General features: G+C 43.6%; 1 protein-coding gene across 16 annotated transcripts in view; it reads left to right on the top strand.

Annotated features, from left to right (window-relative positions):
- KALRN (kalirin RhoGEF kinase) overlaps window positions 1-18,286 on the top strand; it is a 693,044-nt gene that overhangs the window by 217,549 nt on the left and 457,209 nt on the right. For all 16 annotated transcript variants that reach the window (XR_013414358.1, XM_015130033.3, XM_028844557.2 and 13 more), the window contains exons 4-5: window positions 10,911-11,103; window positions 15,439-15,951. Coding sequence is in view for 15 of the 16 variants with exons in the window: in XM_015130033.3 (XP_014985519.1) it covers window positions 10,911-11,103; window positions 15,439-15,951 (706 nt within the window). In the remaining variant the exon portion in view is untranslated. The remainder of the gene's footprint in view (window positions 1-10,910; window positions 11,104-15,438; window positions 15,952-18,286) is intronic.

Here is an 18,286-nt window from a genome sequence, read left to right as displayed (position 1 = left end):
GGACCAAAGATGTGCTATGGCAGGGCCAGTGCCACCCTCATTAAATGAGGAACTCTTAGCTTGCCTTGTCCTTCTTCTCTGTCAGCCACTCCTCAGTGACCAGGCTAGCTCTCTACCCATGTTCAATTTGTCACCTTCCCTGGACATCCTAGTGAATAGGTCTTATTTGAAGGTTAATTGTGCACCATCACAACCCAAGCACTAGGGATTCCTGGTCCTCACACTAGGATTCTAACATCTTCACACTGCTGATATCCTGAAACACACACCCAGGCCAATGGAACCGGCCCCCAGCAGCACACACTAAGGAGGTAAACAGAAATCCTCGTCTTCCTGGCTGGCCTGCTGGAGACCCACAACATGTGGGTCTCTGCTTCACCACCTGCCATCAGAATGGATCAATGTGATCTTTATTCCAGCAGCTGTTTTAAGTGGGAATCTGCCAGACATTCATAGAAATGGGGTAGATCTCAGGTGGTAACACATGAGTGGGGGCAAACAGGGTCAGGGCATTTCCCTGCTGCCAGAGCACAGTGGAAACCATGAGGAGGATGGTCCTTATTCCTGAGTTAGGGGTTTTAGTACTCACACAGGATACCCTGGGCCTCCAAGCCAGATTATTTGATGTTTGCTTTTTCATGGGAGAACTTTTCTTCCTGTCACTTCCAGAGTTCTCATGGTTTTATAAAAGACCTGGAGTAAGGCAGTTGACAACTAGATGCCTGGTCCAAATGGCTAAGATATCCAGCAGACTGTGTGACCTAGAGCAAGTCACTTCCCAGCTCTGAAACTTGCTACCCTCAGTTCTGACAGGAGGAGCTAGCAAGAAGAAGCATGAATGTTTCTTCAAGATCAAGTGTTCTATGCATCTGTGAGGCAAGAAAGCATGGTAGTTTTATGCACAGATACTGGAGTCAAACAAACCAAGATTCAAATCCTGATTTTACCCCTTCCTGGTGACTGTAAGTAACTTCTCTGAGGCTCAGTTTTCTTAACAATAGGGCAGGATAATAAATAGCAGCTTCTTATGAGTTTCATGTGAGGAATTAATAAGATACTGTATACAAATGTTAACATAGAGCCTCATGTGTTCAGTAAGTTAGCTTTTACCACTAATATATGAATATGTCTCATTTTTACCAAAAAAAGTTGCCCCAAATTTCAGTAGTTTGGCTCTCATTGTATATGTGTATTCGGCTGGAGGATTTGAGGTCCTCACGATTTAGAGGGCTAGCCCAGATGTGGCTGCTGGTCTCCTGCTTCCTTACTGAAATTCATGATTTCTGCCTCCTCCCTGGCTGCGGTGGAGGAGCAGCCAGCATCCAGGCTCTTTGACTCCTCAGGGCCTTTGCACAGGCTGTTTCCTCTGTCTGAAGTATTTTATTTTATTTTATTTTATTTTATTTTATTTTTGAGATGGAGTTTTGTTCTTGTCACCCAGGCTGGAGTGCAGTGGTGCCATCTCGGCTCACTGCAACCTCTGCCTCCCAGGTTCAAGCGATTCTCCTGCCTCAGCCTACCTAGGGATTACAGGCGCTTGCCACCACACCCAGCTAATTTTGTATTTTTAGTAGAGACAGGGTTTCACTATGTTGACCAGGTTGGTCTTGAACTCCTGACCTCAAGTGATCTGCCCATCTCAGCCTCACCAAGTGCTGGGATTAAAGGCATGAGCCACCATGCCCAGCCTCTAGTATTTTTTTAGTGTTCTCTTAACGAATTATTTCTTGTGGTTTCAGTCTTTGCTCCTCATGTGGGCTGTCCTGAGATATTCTTAATACTTATCATAACTTGTCCACCTCTCCTTCTAGAATGAAACTTTCATGTTTCTGTCTTGTCCACATTTATATATCCCGGTGCCTAGTACTGGGCCAGCCACAAAGTAAATGCTCAATAAATGTATGTTGGATGAATAAATTAATGAACTAATAGATAATATTGTACATTTATGTGACACTATATTATTTATGAAGCACCTTCATAATGAGGTTCTCCTTTTGAAGCCATATGAATCTCTGTAAGGCTACAGAAATTGGTCAACCAGAGCCTGGCTGTAGATACCCTGCAATAGCCATGACAGTTGCCATGTGGGAAAGCACAGGGTCATGGCAATACACAGGAAGGTCCCCTTATCCCAGTGGGGATGGAGCAGGGTGGGGAGGGCATGTATCTGTAAGAGAAGACTTCTTGGAAGAAGAGGCTTGTGAGGCTTGTGAATGTAAAAATGTGAGTAGAAATTATCCAAGCCAAGATAGGGTTGGTGTGGGCAAGCACAAAGACGTAGAGGCATGAGAGGGAAAATTGAATATAAAATTGAAACTAATAAATGCATTAAGAGAGGCATGGATAATATGTTATCTGTTTTAGCGAGGAGGAGATTGCTCTGACAGAGGAAGATCAGGCAATAAGATAGAAGAAAGATCAGGAAAGAATAGAAGGTAGCATTTGAATTCAACCCTGTGGTCAGATGATAATGGGCTGTATGCAGGGTGGTTCACTCATGTGGCCAGGAGAGAATCCAGAGAGACATTCTGGGATTTGCTCAGGCAGGGACCTGGAAAGAAGTCCAGGGAGAAGAGATTGGAAGACAAGATGGGAGAAAGTGGCATTTTTCTCCCTAAGGCCAGACTGTAATGTAGGGCAAAGCTTGGCCTGGGGTTGTCATTGACAGGTGCCCAGCCCTGCTGTCTGGGTCCAGAGAGACCTGTGGCTTGAGGCACTGGTACCCTCATTGCCCCCTGCCCCTCAAGTGGAGGTAATTGAGTCTCCTAAAGTGTGAAACAGGGCTGGGATAATAGTAGCAACCAAGACAGAGAAGGTAAATTCAAAGGCCAACAAACTGGTTGTATAAGTTTGTAAATAAGCTGGGAGTGGCTTGAAGAGTGGTTTTAAGCCTTCTCCAAAGATGTGTAAAAACTTTACAAACAACAACAACTGTGCCTAATAAAACCACTTTTGGGGATTGGCTTCAATAGTGGGCTGCTAAATTGTGATCTCTGCTAGGCTACCATAAGTGAAAATGGCCAGTTGTGACACGCCTATTCATTCATTCCTCACACACCCACCCACCTACCCACAGAGACCCTCTACACCTGGATTCATCAGACCTGGAGCCAGCCAAGTGGGTCAGGAGACGACTCTATGGGCATCAGATGTGGGCAGGACCTAACATCCACCTAGAGAGACACCCAGGCCTTGCCCAGAGGTTTGAGATGTGGCTGCCAGGTCAGGTATATGACAAGAAGCAGAAACCTTGCAGTGATTTCATGGCAACTTAGAGAGGGAAGCCAGGGAAAGGAAATCTTCAGCAGGTGTCTGAGCACAGGCAGCAACACTGGGAAGGGAAACTGCCAAGCTCTTCAGGGAAAGCCTCATTAGGCCAAGAGGAGGAGCCCAGTGTTTGCAAAAAGAACCAGACATTTACACCAATGGCAGAAATCCTTCCAAGCCTATTCTTGCAATAAATGACTCCATGCCTGAGGGCATGGAGAGAGAAACTAACATTTTCAGCAGGCTTCTGTATGGTGTAGCTGTTGTTCACCTTGCAAATGTTGTTCTGACTTACTTCATTGTTGCTCTGATATATTTGTGTGTTACCTACTGTTTATTAAATGGATATCATAATATCTGATTTAGACAAAGCGAGTTTTTATCATTAAACTCTCAAAAACCACACCTAAGAGTGCCTAACTGTTGTCCTTGGATCACTATGGGGAGAATCCTGAGCTTTATCCCAGACCAACATTCATCAGAATGTCTGGAAGGCTTCCCCCAAATCAGCATTTTTAAACAAGTGTCCCCTAGGTGATAAGGAAAGTCACTAAAGTTTGAGAAGCATTGGCATAAAGTGGTGAAAGTGCTTTTCTGAGATAGCACAGGCTTACTGAGTGAAAACAGCCCCAGTGACATTTAATGAACAAAAGAGTAAATGGTCTAGAACTGAGTACAAGAAACAGCTGATCAATCATCCAGTCATTCAGTATACATTTATGACTTCTGGGCCCAAGAGCCCTGGAGTCTATGAAACAGAACACAGCTCAGTTTGAAGGGATTGTAATTTATCACAAAGGGTGAGAACCTGGCCAAGGGGGCCTCGGGGGACCCATGCCCCAGATGGGAAACTATAGGGCAGGGTGGGCACAGGGGAGACAGGGCAGTGCCTGCCTTCTCCCTCTCAAGTAGCAGGTGTGGGAACAGGAAGGGGGTCACCCACTGTTCTTTCCCCTCCTGAGGGGATTTAAAAATCTGCTTTAAAAAATATTTTTAAATAAAAAATAAGTATATAAAAGTCTGCTGCTCCACACTCCACCCTCCTATGCCCCCATCCTCACCATACACCATACACACAAACTTTCTGCCCTTGAAAGTTTGATCTGGGCTAATAAATACCTTTTAAGAGGTTAATCACCTAAAGGGAAAAAGCAGGCTACCTGTTCGTTATGTTCCACTGTAAACGGGTCTGCTGAAACTGCTGTCATTTGAGCACAGGGAATGAGAGAAGAGCTCTGGGAGTGTGAGCCTTGGGGAAGAGGGCAGGCTGGGGAGCAGCTGCGGGAGTTGGGTTGGCCAGAGAGCACCATGCAGACTCTGGCCACTGCTGGGGTCAGGGAGACAGAGTCAGGGGGTGGAAGTGCACCACAAGCAGCCTCTGATATCTGTGGCACTTCCTGCTAATCATTACAGAGATTAACCAGCAAGACTGCTTCCTTACTCCAGCATTAATTCTGGCCCCAGCACCTCACTGAAATTTCCCTGACTCATGGGACCGTGGCCTCCTAGTTGCTAAATACAATAGTTCTGCTCTAAGTGAATGACCATTCTCTGCAGCATTTGACACTGTTGTTCCTCCTTGCAATCCTCTCCTCCCTTATTTCTTTGATGTCATTCCTCTCCTGGTTCTCTCTAACCTCTCTTCATTTTTTCCTCAGGGTCATCTACTTCCTTCTCCCATCTCTTAAACACTGATATTCCTGCCAGTTCTATCCTTGACCCAGAAGGTGGTTCTTTTCTTCTTCCTCGGTTTTGTTGGGGGTTCTCACCCACTTGTGTGCACATCAGCTACCACCCATTCGGGAATCTATTCATTCAGCAAATGTTATGGAACACCTACTATGTGCCAGGCACTGTGTGACTCCTAAATAAACATTTCCACACCTGGTTTCTCTTTTAACTTCTAGACCATATATCCAATTGCCTTCAGAATTTCATATATGTATGAAATATACAATCGACCCTCTAAATCTGCTGGTTTCACATTGACAGATTCACCCAACCAAAGTTTGAGACCCGCTGATTCAGAGAGGTGACTGTACATATTTTCCATCAAGGTTGGTTGAGTATATGGATTTGGAACCCACAGATATGGAGGGCCAACTGAATACAATTTATATTTACATTATTACTCATAACTAATAAAAATAACTGTCTTAGGCTGTGTTTAATATGAAGGAATTTGGATACAAATGATTTATTAAGGGTCTGCTATTCAGGAAAAACTTGGAAGAAAGAAGCAGAGTAAGGAAAGGGGAAAAACCAACTAAGGTTGGTTTCAGGTGAAGTCTAGCTGGAGCCTTCTGGGGAGACTGGGGAGGCAGTGAAAATACATCACACTTCAGAGTTACTCTGCAATGAGGTAAAGGAGCTAGGCTCTGACACACCTCCACCAGAGAGGCACTTGCCAGCCCTGGTGTGGGGATATAACTGCCCAGGTTTCTCTTGGAGAAACATAGCCATCAGCTAAAGCAAGCATTCAGGGATGGTTACAGGCATCAGCTGATAGCTCCAATACTCTTGAAACTGGAGAAAAGGCATAGTAGTTAGTAAAGGGATCCTAGGTGGACACCAGTGACATCTCCTATGGCAGCTTAGACTTACATAGAACAGTCTGTGTCTGGCACCATCCTAAGTGATTTATGTCTATTAACCTTTAAGACAACCCTGTGATTATTATTCACATTTTACATTGTGGGAACTGAGGCACAGAGGGGTTCCACAATAAGTAAATGATGGGGCCAGGATTCAGGCCTAGGAAGCTGGTTCTAGTTTTCATACCCTTAACTGCTGCCTCCCCTTCCTCGTTTGCACCAGGCACTGTAGTAGGCACTGAACATTCAACAGTGAAATGCATAAAAACTCCCTGCCCTTACTGAGGTTACTTTCCAGTGAGGGAAGATGGACAGTAAATAAATAAAACATATTATCCAGATGGTAATAAGTGCTAAGGAGAAAAATAAACAGAAGGGGTATAAGGAGTATTGGGTGACAGTTACAGGTTTAAATAGGGTGGTCCATGGAAGACTTTCATGAAGAGTCATTTTAGCAAGGACCCTTCTTCTACTCTTACACACTCCTTTGGGCTGACCCCAATTTACCCTCCTTCTGCACAGCTGGAGGGTAATCAATCCAAATCACCTGATCACATTCCTTCTCTGAATCTTACCCTTCAGTAGTTCCTCGTTGCCTTTAGGACAAATCCACTGCTCCAGCCTTGGCATACGAAGTGCATTCTGATTTGAAGTCTACATCCTCTCCAGTCTCTTCTCTTGCAAGGCCTGATTCTAACATTGTGGTGCCTAAGGCAAGAGTACAAATGGAAGCTCACATACCCTTTGTCTGAATATTTAAAATTAATGTAGCAAGCTAACAAACTGTTAAATAAAACATGTTCTGTCCTTCTACCTTGACAAATATATCTTCACAGCAACCTAGAAGGCCAAATTTAAATTTAGATTTGTTGGACTCCTTTGAGCTCCCAGGCCCAAATGTGGCAGCACAGTAGACCAGCCCCCACTCATGCTCTGCCTGCCTTCTCTCTCCACTCCCCAGCTCAGCCCTACATGGCAGGGGCGCCTCATGCATGCAAGTGAACACCCCAGCTCACACATTTATATTCTAGCCACATCCTTTCAAATAGCAGCCCTTTGTCACCCCTTGGGCCTAGGGGTACACATAATGGTGGTGTTACTTGCCCTTGGGAATTGGACCCTGGAAAGAGATACCCATGGGCCCAGGAAGTAGACTAAGGGTCCTTTGGGCAGAGAGTGTTAGGGTTTCAGATACTAGGAGCTTGACCTACAAGGGGAAGATGGATGTGCAGCGCAGACTCTATGTGGGTGAGTCATCTTGGCTCCCGGGGTGGAGCGGGGTGTGTGCAAAAAGAGGGACAGAACCCAGAATGGGACTCTCCAAGGCACTCAGAGCTGCACTCTCTTGCGTTCAAAGGCCTGAACCAGAGTTAATTGCTTGAACTTTCTCAATATGCCACGCTCTTTTGCTTCTCTGACTTTGTGGTTTTGCACAGACTGCAGAAGGGAGATCACTCACTTAGACTCCTTGCCCTAATTTATCCCATCTCCTCTGAGTCCCCTAACTTAATCCCCTCATCTCCGGCCCCCAACTCCTGTCCCCAAACAAAGACACCCATACATAGTGTCAGTGTGGTGGGGTAGAGTATGATATAGTGACCTGAGCTTGGGTTTTCTTTTTTTTTGTTGTTGTTGTTTTTGAGTAGAGACAGAGTTCTACCATGTTGGCCAGGCTGGTCTCGAACTCCTGACCTCAAGTGATCTGCCCGCCTCAGCCTCCCAAAGTGCTGGGATTATATGCATGAGCCATCGTGCCCAGCCTGAGCTTGGGTTTTCAAGTCTACAGTCCTCATTTTGAATTTTTGCTTAGCCACTTACTAGTTATGTAATCTTAGGCAAATTTTATGCCTCAATTTCATCTTCTCTCACATGGAGATAACCATACCTAGTTTATGAAGTTATTATTAGGATATAATGAAATGATGTATGGCAAATACCGAACTATAGCCCCAGCATAGAATGAGCACGCAGTAAAATAGTTGTTTCCCCTTTCCCAGCTATGCCCCTTACTTGAAACCAAACACACAAAGCACCTTGGAAGATTAGCCTGTTTTTCACAGAAAGATGCCAATTAGATTAGGTCACAGCCCTTAGCTCCTGGGCTTCTTTCTCCATCTCCTGAGTTATTGAGAACCTCCTATAGAATATTAGGACCTAATTTCTACTCTCAGTTTTCAGAAATGATTAGTTAACAGGGCATAACCTGCTACTGACCACCAGCTTTAGATGCAGGGATTGTTGACCTCCAGCTCTCAGTAGCAACACAGAATATTTGTTGTTAGGAACAAAGAATTCTCAGGTCAGCATAAATTGTGGCAACACAGATGGAGTCTGAGGAGCAGGGAAATAACGAAGACAATCATCTCTAAGGAAAGGCAAGACCCACAGTTAACATTGCTGAACCTGACATAGGTGGGCATGCAACAAATATAAGTCAAGCTACACTAAATGATGTTCAGTGATAAAACCCCTAAATCCCAAAAGAAAGCCTCTAATCCCTAATAGAAAGATGGATAAAAGAGTTGATCAGGTAATTCACAGAAGAAATATTTACAGGCCAAAAAGCTGTAACTAGTAATCAAATAAATGCACATTTAAATATAATACAATGTATTTTTAATAAAACAGGCAAAGGTTTAAAAAATTCAATGACCGGTGCTGGTGAGGATAGAGTAAGGGGGGTACTGTCATACACTGCTGGTGGACTTGTAAGTTGACATACCTTTCTGTAAAGCAATCAAGAGAATGATCAAATAAGTTATGGTATAGGCATAAGATGGACTATCACTAAGTGCAACAGATTGGAAGAAATTTTAGACATGAGAAAAAACTGTGTTACAGTGAAAAGTAGAACAGTACATGGTATGAAAACTATATGCACAGAAAAGGTAGAAAGGATATAGGCCTGGGTGTTATAAAGTCCTACCATTAGCATCTCTTGCATGGGTCTCTGACTACTTTAACTTTTGTGTAGTTATCAGGTGTTTCTCTTATAATGGGAAAGAAATCCTGTAATTTGGAAAAAAGTCACATTGCTTTAAGACAAGAGGATAGAGAAAATTATTTACGGAAAACTTTGGCCACTCATTGTTTCAATAAGTGTCAGGGAAGAAGAGGCAACTCCTTTCCTTTGGGATGCAGGATTTGGGGAGAATACTCATCCTTTTTCTCATGCTGGAGAGAGTCCCCTCTCCTGGGGAATTTTCTGTGTACCAGGGACGCCTAAGTAATCTACCTTGTGCTTGAGACACGCACACAGTCAAGAGCTGTGGTCTCTTAATGAGGCTGTAACAATCTCATCACTGGTTGAAATTTGAGAATAAAGCCCCCTCAAAAGGTTTTAATTTCTTTTTGTGACCTGAATCCTTCTGTGGCCTTACTGCCAGCAGCTGTGAGCAACTGATATGTGGTAGGCACATATGTGGGTCATGTAACGTACATAGTGGTTTAAACAACTGCAGTCTGGGAAATGGGAAATTAAGTGAAAGACCATAAGGAAATACTATGCTGGTATTTATATTTTAAAATATGAAGTAATCAATGTCTATTTTGAATTATAAAATAAACGGATTGGCTTTAAAAAAAATAAGAGAAGACCCCTAACTACTCAAACATAGACTTCCAAACTGAGATGTTATAACTATTCTGACCTTCATTTTTTTTCTTCCTATTCTCAGGAGTTATAGTCAAAGTTCAAGTGTTTAAACTTTGCTGCTAACTTATATAATAACATCTTGATTTATTTAGCCTGCTGATGTCTTGGTTTTCAAGATGGTCACTGTCACTTCATCTTGCCTTGATTTCAAGAGTTACTCCTCCCTCATCCTCCCTTAACATCCTGATACATGCATTTCACACTGTGACTCTTACAATGGAAATACATGAAACAACTGGTCTGCATCTTCCGTTGCAGTCAGTTCCACTCTGGGCTCTTTCTGAGTGATCAGCATGACTCAGCGACCTGATTTTTTAAGTTGACATACATTTTAAACCACAAAGCTGGGCATGGTGGCGCAAGGCTGTAGTCCCAGCTACCTGGAAGACTGAGGCAGAGGGATCATTTGAAGCCAGGAGTTTTGAGACTATAGTGCACTGTGATTGTGCCTGGGAATAGCCACTGCAATCCAGCCAGTGCACATAGCGAGACCCTGACTCTTAAAAAAAGTGAAAAATAATAAGCTAAAAGTAGTACATCTTAAATACAATGGTGGTAAAGTCATGTTATTAATACTTTGTGTACCATCTCTCATCAACTGGCAGAATCAACCTAGAGCCCTTTTTTGAAAAAGTATTCTTTGGCCCAGTTTGGGCTCAGTGGTAAGATGTACTAGTGTCTGTCACTGATGTAGGCACAGGGCAGAACAACACTCCTGTCAAGGACTTTCCATCTCAGATTTAAGAGGCAACAGGGTCTCTGTCTTTAGAGAAGTGGAATATCAATGGGGAAAACATGATTCATTTTAGGAACAAGAAAGTGAGACAAAAATTAAAATGAAAATAAAATACAATTGTGAATATCCAAATTGTAAACATCCCAACAAGTGCAGTTGACTACAGGTTGGGTAGCTCCTATCCAAAATGCTAGGGACCAGAAGTGTTTTGGACTTCAGATTTTTTTTTTTTTTTTTTTTGGAATGTTTGCATTCTGCTTGCCGGGTGAGTATCACTAATCTGAAAATCCAAACTCTGAAATGCTGCAACGATCATTTCCTTTGAGCATCATGTTGACCCTCTTAAAGTTTCAAGTTTTGGAGCACTTCAGATTTTGGATTTTCAGATTAGGGATACTCAGCTTGCAAAAGGAAGGCCTAGTTATTTGCCAAATGCTGGGAGAAGGCAGAATGCCAGGACCATTGGTCAAATGTAGAAAGGATTTTTCTGAGGCATACAGTTTGAGTTGGGTTTGAAGGTGGCCAAGAGACCTGACATGAAGTTGGAAGAGTGATTCTGGTCAAAGGGAGTGCAGGTTTCCGGGTGCTTTTTGACTGTGTACTCCAAAGTCTCAGCTACCCAGAGTGACCATACTGACCTTTGACCTCCCCACAGTGAGGACGTGTGCAAACGTGGCTTCACTGTCATCATCGACATGCGGGGCTCCAAGTGGGACCTCATCAAGCCCCTCCTCAAAACGCTGCAGGAAGCCTTTCCAGCTGAGATCCATGTGGCCCTCATCATTAAACCTGACAACTTCTGGCAGAAACAGAAGACCAACTTTGGCAGCTCTAAATTCATCTTTGAGGTGAGCCAGATTTCTCTCTCTTAGCATCTTCTTTCCCTTCCCCTTCTGCCATCCACACATTCCTCACTTCCTCTTCTCCATCTACCATACAGTATGTGACACCTCAAGGGCTGAGATTTCAGGATTCCTTGGCCACCATGGCCTTACCAGTTAGAGTATGGGGAGGAACAACAGGCTCACAAGATTGTCCCAAATGCACACCTTCATTACACAGTCTTATTTACTGTTGTTGGTTGTGTAATTGGGACAACTATTTCTGGAGGCAACTTTGCAATTTGTATCAAAAACCTTAGGAAGAGTTTATGTCCTTTGATGTAGCAATTCTTTTTTTATTGCTGTATCATAGTTGTACATATTTTTGGGTACATGTGACATTTTGATGCCTGTATACAACGTGTAATGCTCAAATCAGAGTAAATGGGATATCCATCACCTCAAATATTTATCATTTCTTTGTGCTAGAAATGTTACAATTCTTCTCTTCTAGCTTTTGAAATATATCATAAATGATTGTTAACTACAATTCCTCTACTGTGCTATTGAATACTAGAACTTATTCCTTCTATTTAACTGTATTTCTGTATCTAGTAACTAATTTAGGAAAATATTCTTTTTTTTTTTTGAGATAGAATCTCACTCTGTTATCCAGGCTAGAGTACAGTGGCATGATCTCAGCTCACTGCAGCCTCTGCCTCCTGGGTTCAAGTGATTCTCCTGCCTCAGCCTCCTGAGTAGCTGAGATTACAGGCACCTGCCACCATGCCTGGTTAAATTTTGTATTTTTAGTAGAGATGGGGTTTCACCATGTTGACCTGGCTGGTCTCGAACTCCTTACCTCAGGTGATCTGCCCACCTCAGCCTCCCAAAGTGCTGGGATTACAGGCATGAGCCACTGTGCCCAGCCTGTTTTAAGAAAATATTCTTTTTTTTTTTTTTTTTTTGAGACAGAGTCTCACTCTGTTGCCCAGGCTGGAGTGCAGTGGCCGGATCTCAGCTCACTACAAGCTCCGCCTCCCGGGTTTACGCCATTCTCCTGCCTCAGCCTCCCGAGTAGCTGGGACTACAGGCGCCCACCACCTCGCCCGGCTAGTTTTTTGTATTTTTTAGTAGAGAGGTGGTTTCACCATGTTAGCCAGGATAGTCTCGATCTCCTGACCTTGTGATCCGCCCGTCTCAGCCTCCCAAAGTGCTGGGATTACAGGCTTAGAAAATATTCTTAATACAAAATTTCAACAAACAAGAAGGTAAAAAGCCAGGTAAAATTGCAAACAAGAAATGTCTACAAGAATGTTCATCACAGCTCATATGTTCCTATACAATAGTATATATACACATGTGCATAATAGTATATATACACAGGTATATTTATACATATATAGTACATATACATACACATATATAGTTTGTGTCCTTGCTAGACATTAATGTTGGTGACATTAATACACAAATACTGGCTGGGTGTGGTGATTCATGCCTGTACTGTAATCCCAGCACTTTGGAAGGCTGAGGAGGGCGGATCACTTGATGTCAGGAGTTCGAGACCAGCCTGGCCAACATGGCAAAACCCCGTCTCTACTAAAAATACAAAAATTAGCTGGGTGTGGTGGTGTGCACCTGTAATCCAAGCTACTCAAAGAGGCTGAGGCAGGAGAATCTCTTGAACCCGGGAGGCGGAGGTTGCAGTGAGCTGAGATTGCACCATGGCACTCCAGCCTGGGTGACAGAGCGAAACTCCTCAAAAACAAAAACAAAAAAAACAAAACAAACAACCCAAATACTAGGAAGCCATGAAAAACCATATTTAGAAAAAGTAGTATTAAAATATTTATTGTTTACTAAAATGCAGGTGATAAAACAATATGGATAGTATAATCTGAGATTTGTTTTTAAAGTGTATGTATGGAAAAGAAAACTGAGATTGAAGATGTTAGTGATGGTTTATTCTAGGTGATGGGACAATGGGTGGTTTTTATTTACTTCATATATTTTTATTTTTTCAAGGATGATGTATTACTTTCATAATCAAGGAAAACATGTTTTCAAACTAAATTTTCTAGAGGCTATATGTTTCCCCTGAGAATTTTAAATGACAATACATCAGATTAAATCAATGATTTAAGTGTCTGTGTTCCAGCCAAATTTGAACTGTTCCCTTCCTCGGAATTCTAGTCCTCATTTGCAAGGGGATGAGCTTTTAAATGTGTGTGTGTTGAAAACGCAGAGCTGCTTTTAATCTTTCAGCAGCTTCCCATTCCAGACTTTTGCGCCCTGGGGGCCAGGAGCGCCTGTGTGTGGTGTCAAATAGGCTGTGATTTGAGCACAATGACCTGACCCTTGATGCAGGCGATTCTCACTCTGTGTAAACAACACAAGAAATTTGGCTTGGTATAAAAACAGTGACCTATTATAGTCTCCCAGCATCCCTCGGGAACAGTAGGAGTCCTGTAGGGAAATGCTTTTTATATTTTGGCTTGTTTATACAGAGGTGGTGACAACAAGCCTATAAATGTATAAGCTGAAGAGACTGAAAAGAATCTTTTCAGTAAGTCTTGATACTTACGCTTCAGCATTGCTGGCCTGCATGTCCCATCTCTCTGCACCTCTTTCACTCTAAGTTGAGCAGGCTTTGTCTCTGTCTCCTAAATAAGAGGTATAGGAGAGATAGCTGGGGGCCTCCCAATCAAAGGAATATTTATAAGGCAGTATCTTAAAAACAGTGAATTTCATACTTAGTGCAGAGTAGGGTGACAAGTGATACAGAGATGAGAGTATAAGCTTGTTCAACAACAGATACTTATACATAATTGGTAAGTATAATTATGGAGGACTTCCCGGAAGTGGTAAACTTTGAGCCAAATTTGAAGGAGAAGGTACTTTGGAATAGGGTTTTTCAAGTTTAATGCACACAAATCTCCTGGGGATTTTGAAAGTGCAGATTCTGCTTCAGTAGGTCTGGGGTAAGGCCTAAGATTCTGCATTTCTGACAAGCTCCCATGTGATGCCAATACTGCTGGTCTGAGAGCTATGCTTTGAGTAGCAAGGATGGAGATTAGCAGGAGTTTGCAACTCTAGTTGCACATTAGAATCACCTGAGGGACTCTTAAACCTACTCATGTCCAAGCTCCCATTTAGCCAATTAAATCAGAATTTCTAGGGATGAAGTTTGAGCATTGGTGTTTTTGCACACTCCCCAAAGGATTCTAATGAGCAGTCAAGTTTGACAACCGTTGTTCCAGACCAGCCCTCCTGCCTGTGGCAACTCCTTCCTTCCTCTTAGGAGAGGGGTGGAAAGAGAAGGGACAAAGAGGGAATGCTCAGTAGCAAGACACAGAGATAAATTGCTTTTCAGGTTGAGTAATGATCCAGCCTTCAGGTCATCAGAGTGAGCACTAACAGGGATTGAGCATGTACTCCATGCTGTGCACCCCATGTGCTTTACACACATTGATACGTTTAATCTCTGCAAGCCCCTTAAGGAAGGAATTATTATCTCCATTATTCAGAGGAGGAGACTGAGGCTCTGAGACCTTAATAGCTTGCCCTGGGTCACACAGTTAGTAAGCGTAGGGCTGGGACCCAAACCCAGATATTAATTTGCTAGCCTCTCATTCTTCATGAGAAAGAAGAGAAGCCTAAAACCCTGTCAGATGGAAAAGATGTTTACTAATAAACTAGGTTGGTTGCCTGCATCACCATTTGCTGGAGACACTTTGCTTCCTGGAGACAAACATTCTCCACTCTGCTCTCCAGGAGCTTGTAGGGAACTCACAGAGAAAACCAAGGACCTAGACTCCCCTGTTGCCCATCGCTAGTTCTGTTCACCATACCACAGAAGAGCTGACAGGGAGAGCCTCGGAAAAGATAAGATTATGAAATCTTTGCAGCCCAAGCACTGGCCCACGTTGCTTAATCCAACTATGATGATACCCTGGGTCCACGGGCCTTGGTTTTAAAGCTGTAGAAAACTGTCCCCCAGAAACTAGGTCAGTTTTTCTTCCAGCTTCTGCTTCTAGCATCTGAAACCCTATTGAAGTGAACTTGGGGTCAGGAGGAGGGAAAATGAGGACAGCAGGGACACAAAGGCAGTTCTTCTGGGGTGGTAAATGGGGGGCAGCTGGAGAGGCTCGCTAAAGCAGTCAGCAGTCTGTAGACACTGCTGATCCCAGCTGATCTGTGACTCCTGACCAGTGAGTCCCATGGCTCCCCATCACCCTTTCTGAGGCAGGCTGTGGTCATTATTATGTGGACTTACCTTGTCCTTTTCCCTCATCCTATTTCTGCCCTGTTCTTCCCCCAACATCACTGAGTATCCTTGTCTGTGTCTGCCCCTTCCAGACGAGCATGGTATCTGTGGAGGGCCTCACGAAACTGGTGGACCCCTCCCAGCTGACGGAGGAGTTTGACGGCTCCCTGGACTACAACCACGAGGAGTGGATCGAACTGCGGCTCTCCCTGGAGGAGTTCTTCAACAGCGCCGTGCACCTGCTCTCGCGCCTCGAGGACCTCCAGGAGATGCTAGCCCGGAAGGAGTTTCCCGTGGATGTGGAGGGCTCTCGGCGGCTTATTGATGAGCACACACAGCTCAAGAAAAAGGTGCTGAAGGCCCCTGTGGAGGAGCTGGACCGAGAGGGGCAGCGGCTGCTGCAGTGCATCCGCTGCAGCGACGGCTTCTCAGGACGCAACTGCATCCCGGGCAGTGCTGACTTCCAGAGCCTGGTGCCCAAGATCACCAGCCTCCTGGACAAACTGCACTCCACCCGGCAGCACCTGCACCAGATGTGGCACGTGCGCAAGCTCAAGTTGGACCAGTGCTTTCAGCTGCGGCTCTTTGAGCAGGATGCTGAGAAGGTAGGAAGGGAACAGGCCAAACCTGAGCTGGGATGGGGGTGAGGGAGCAGAGGTTGCTCATCCAACTTTCTGATTAATGATAGTACTTTTCTGGAAAGCTTTAAAACAGTGTGCCTACTAGTTTTAGCTAGTGTAATTTTTTTTTTTTAAGCTCACCCTTATATAGTATTTATTATGTGCCCAGTATTGTTCTAAGCACTTTGTGTAAATTTACTCATTTTAATCCTTTCAAGAGTCCTAAGAGATAGGCGTATTATTATAATCACATTTGATAGATGAAGAAACTGAGAGGTTAAAGAATTCACCAAGCTGGGAAGTGCAGTCTGGCTCCAGGGTCCATGCTTTTACCTACCGTTAGAAGCTGCCCCGAGTGCCTGTAATGAGTTGCTCAAGCCAGCTAAGGAACAAAAACAGTACTGTTAACAGCCACTATAATATTAACTAGTGATTATGGCCCTGCAATGTATTTTACCATTGACAAACCACTTTTCACACAGTCTTATTTAATCTGCATAATCCTTTGATCCTTACGGGTTGAGTGGTGGCATCTCTCTTGACATGCAGGGAAATGGATGTTCTTTGATCTTGGGTCTACAGTGACAGAGCTGACATCTGAATCCAGCATTTTTCTGTTTCCAAGTCCAGGGCTCTTCCTGCTATACCCACTTGTTTCCAGAGGTTTCTCTTTAGCTGCTAAGCACTTTCTTGAGTAAGACACCATTTTTTCCGGCAGTGAATTTTCAAAGCTTTCCCCTTATCAGGGGAAAGTAAGATAAGAGAATGTAAAAAAGGAAAATTGCATATAGTGCCTCTTTGCTGAGGATCCAAGGGTATCTTCCCTAGATTCTCTTTAAGCTAAAGAGAAGAAAGAAGAGTTTACTATTATATGTCCTTTAAGAAGAAGACAGTAGGCTCTCCTCTTGTCAGTTTTCTGGATGTAACTTATATTTAAATGGACAATACTGTTCTTAGGGATGTCATGACATCTCTCAGTAACCTGTGAATTTTACAATGTCTGATGTGATGGTTTTCTGTCTTTTAAGAGCTCATATTGAAAAATGTCTCTAGGTATTTTTAAATGATGAAATCGAGATCTTAAACTCTCTGTATAAGTGTGATCCCAATTTATGTACTAAATATAACTGCAAGAAAATTTACCAGAATGTTAATAGTTTTGCTTCCTTGGGGCAGAATTATGGTTGATTTTAATTTCTCTGTATAATTTTATAAGGCTTTCTAATTTTTTATAACATATAGTAAAAAAAATTAGTATATGCCTTTTTTTAATGCATATCACTTTCTATAGCATATCCCTTTTTATATACCTTTTGAATATGATTTAAGCAAACTTTGGGAACTTCTGACCTTTCTTGGGGCTCTTTGCCCAGTGGCCTGGCAGCCTGAGTCTGACCCTGGCCTGGGCTGCTCTGGGAAGGGCAGCTTAGATCTCAGAATTCCTGCATTGCTCACCGAGTGATGAGATGCCAGGGCAGGAGCCAGCTGTTCTGTGAAGCCAGAATCAGGTACTTTGGCTCTATTGCCAGTTTTGGAAAGATCTGGAACATCTCTTTTTTCTTGAGGCCTGTTTTGCTCTGGGGCAGGGAATCTGCTTTGCAGCCTGGCCTGCGTGCCTGTTTCAGTGAGCAAGGGACAGAAAGGGAGGTGGAGGACTTAGGTCTGCCTAGGCATGTTTTAGAGTTTGGAGCACTTCATGGTATCCCTGAGGCTCAAGGACATGGGAAGCCTGCATAGGGCACAGATAGTGCCTGTCTGAAAAACCAAGCAAATAGCATACCATAGCTCCAGAAGTTCCCAGGTCAAGGACACTGCCCTTCTAGGGCCTGCCACGTTCCATTCAACAGGGCAGTAATTGCTGTTACACATAGATTCTCTCAATCCATGCTCCTAAGAATTGTATAGTATATGATAATTACTATTTTACAATTGAAGAAGTGGAAACTCGGAGAGGTGAAGTGGCTGGCCCGAGGTCATACTGTTGGTTAGCCAGGGCCACTGTCTTAGTCTGTCTCCAAAGCCCATCCAAGCTCTTATCCAATAATCCTGTTGTCCCTCTGCTCCCAGAACCTACTTCCTGCTACCACTGAACACCACCTGTTAGCCCCTAAGTCTCCTGGCGCATGCCTGATGGCCCTAGAGAAAAATCCCAAATCCTACCTTTTAATGCTCATTCCATAGCAGGGGCTCTTTCTGTGCCATGGACTCTTTTGGTCTGGTGAAGCATACGGACCCCTTCTCAGGATAACATTTGTAAATGTACAAAAAATATACATAGGCTTGGAAAGCAATTACTTAAACACGGTTATTTGCAGGAACA

The sequence above is a fragment of the Macaca mulatta genome, chromosome 2 (genome assembly GCF_049350105.2).
Source record: "Macaca mulatta isolate MMU2019108-1 chromosome 2, T2T-MMU8v2.0, whole genome shotgun sequence".
NCBI lineage: Eukaryota > Metazoa > Chordata > Mammalia > Primates > Cercopithecidae > Macaca > Macaca mulatta.
The sequence above is the reverse complement of the archived record's forward strand: the minus strand, read 5'-3'. Positions and strand labels throughout refer to the sequence as shown.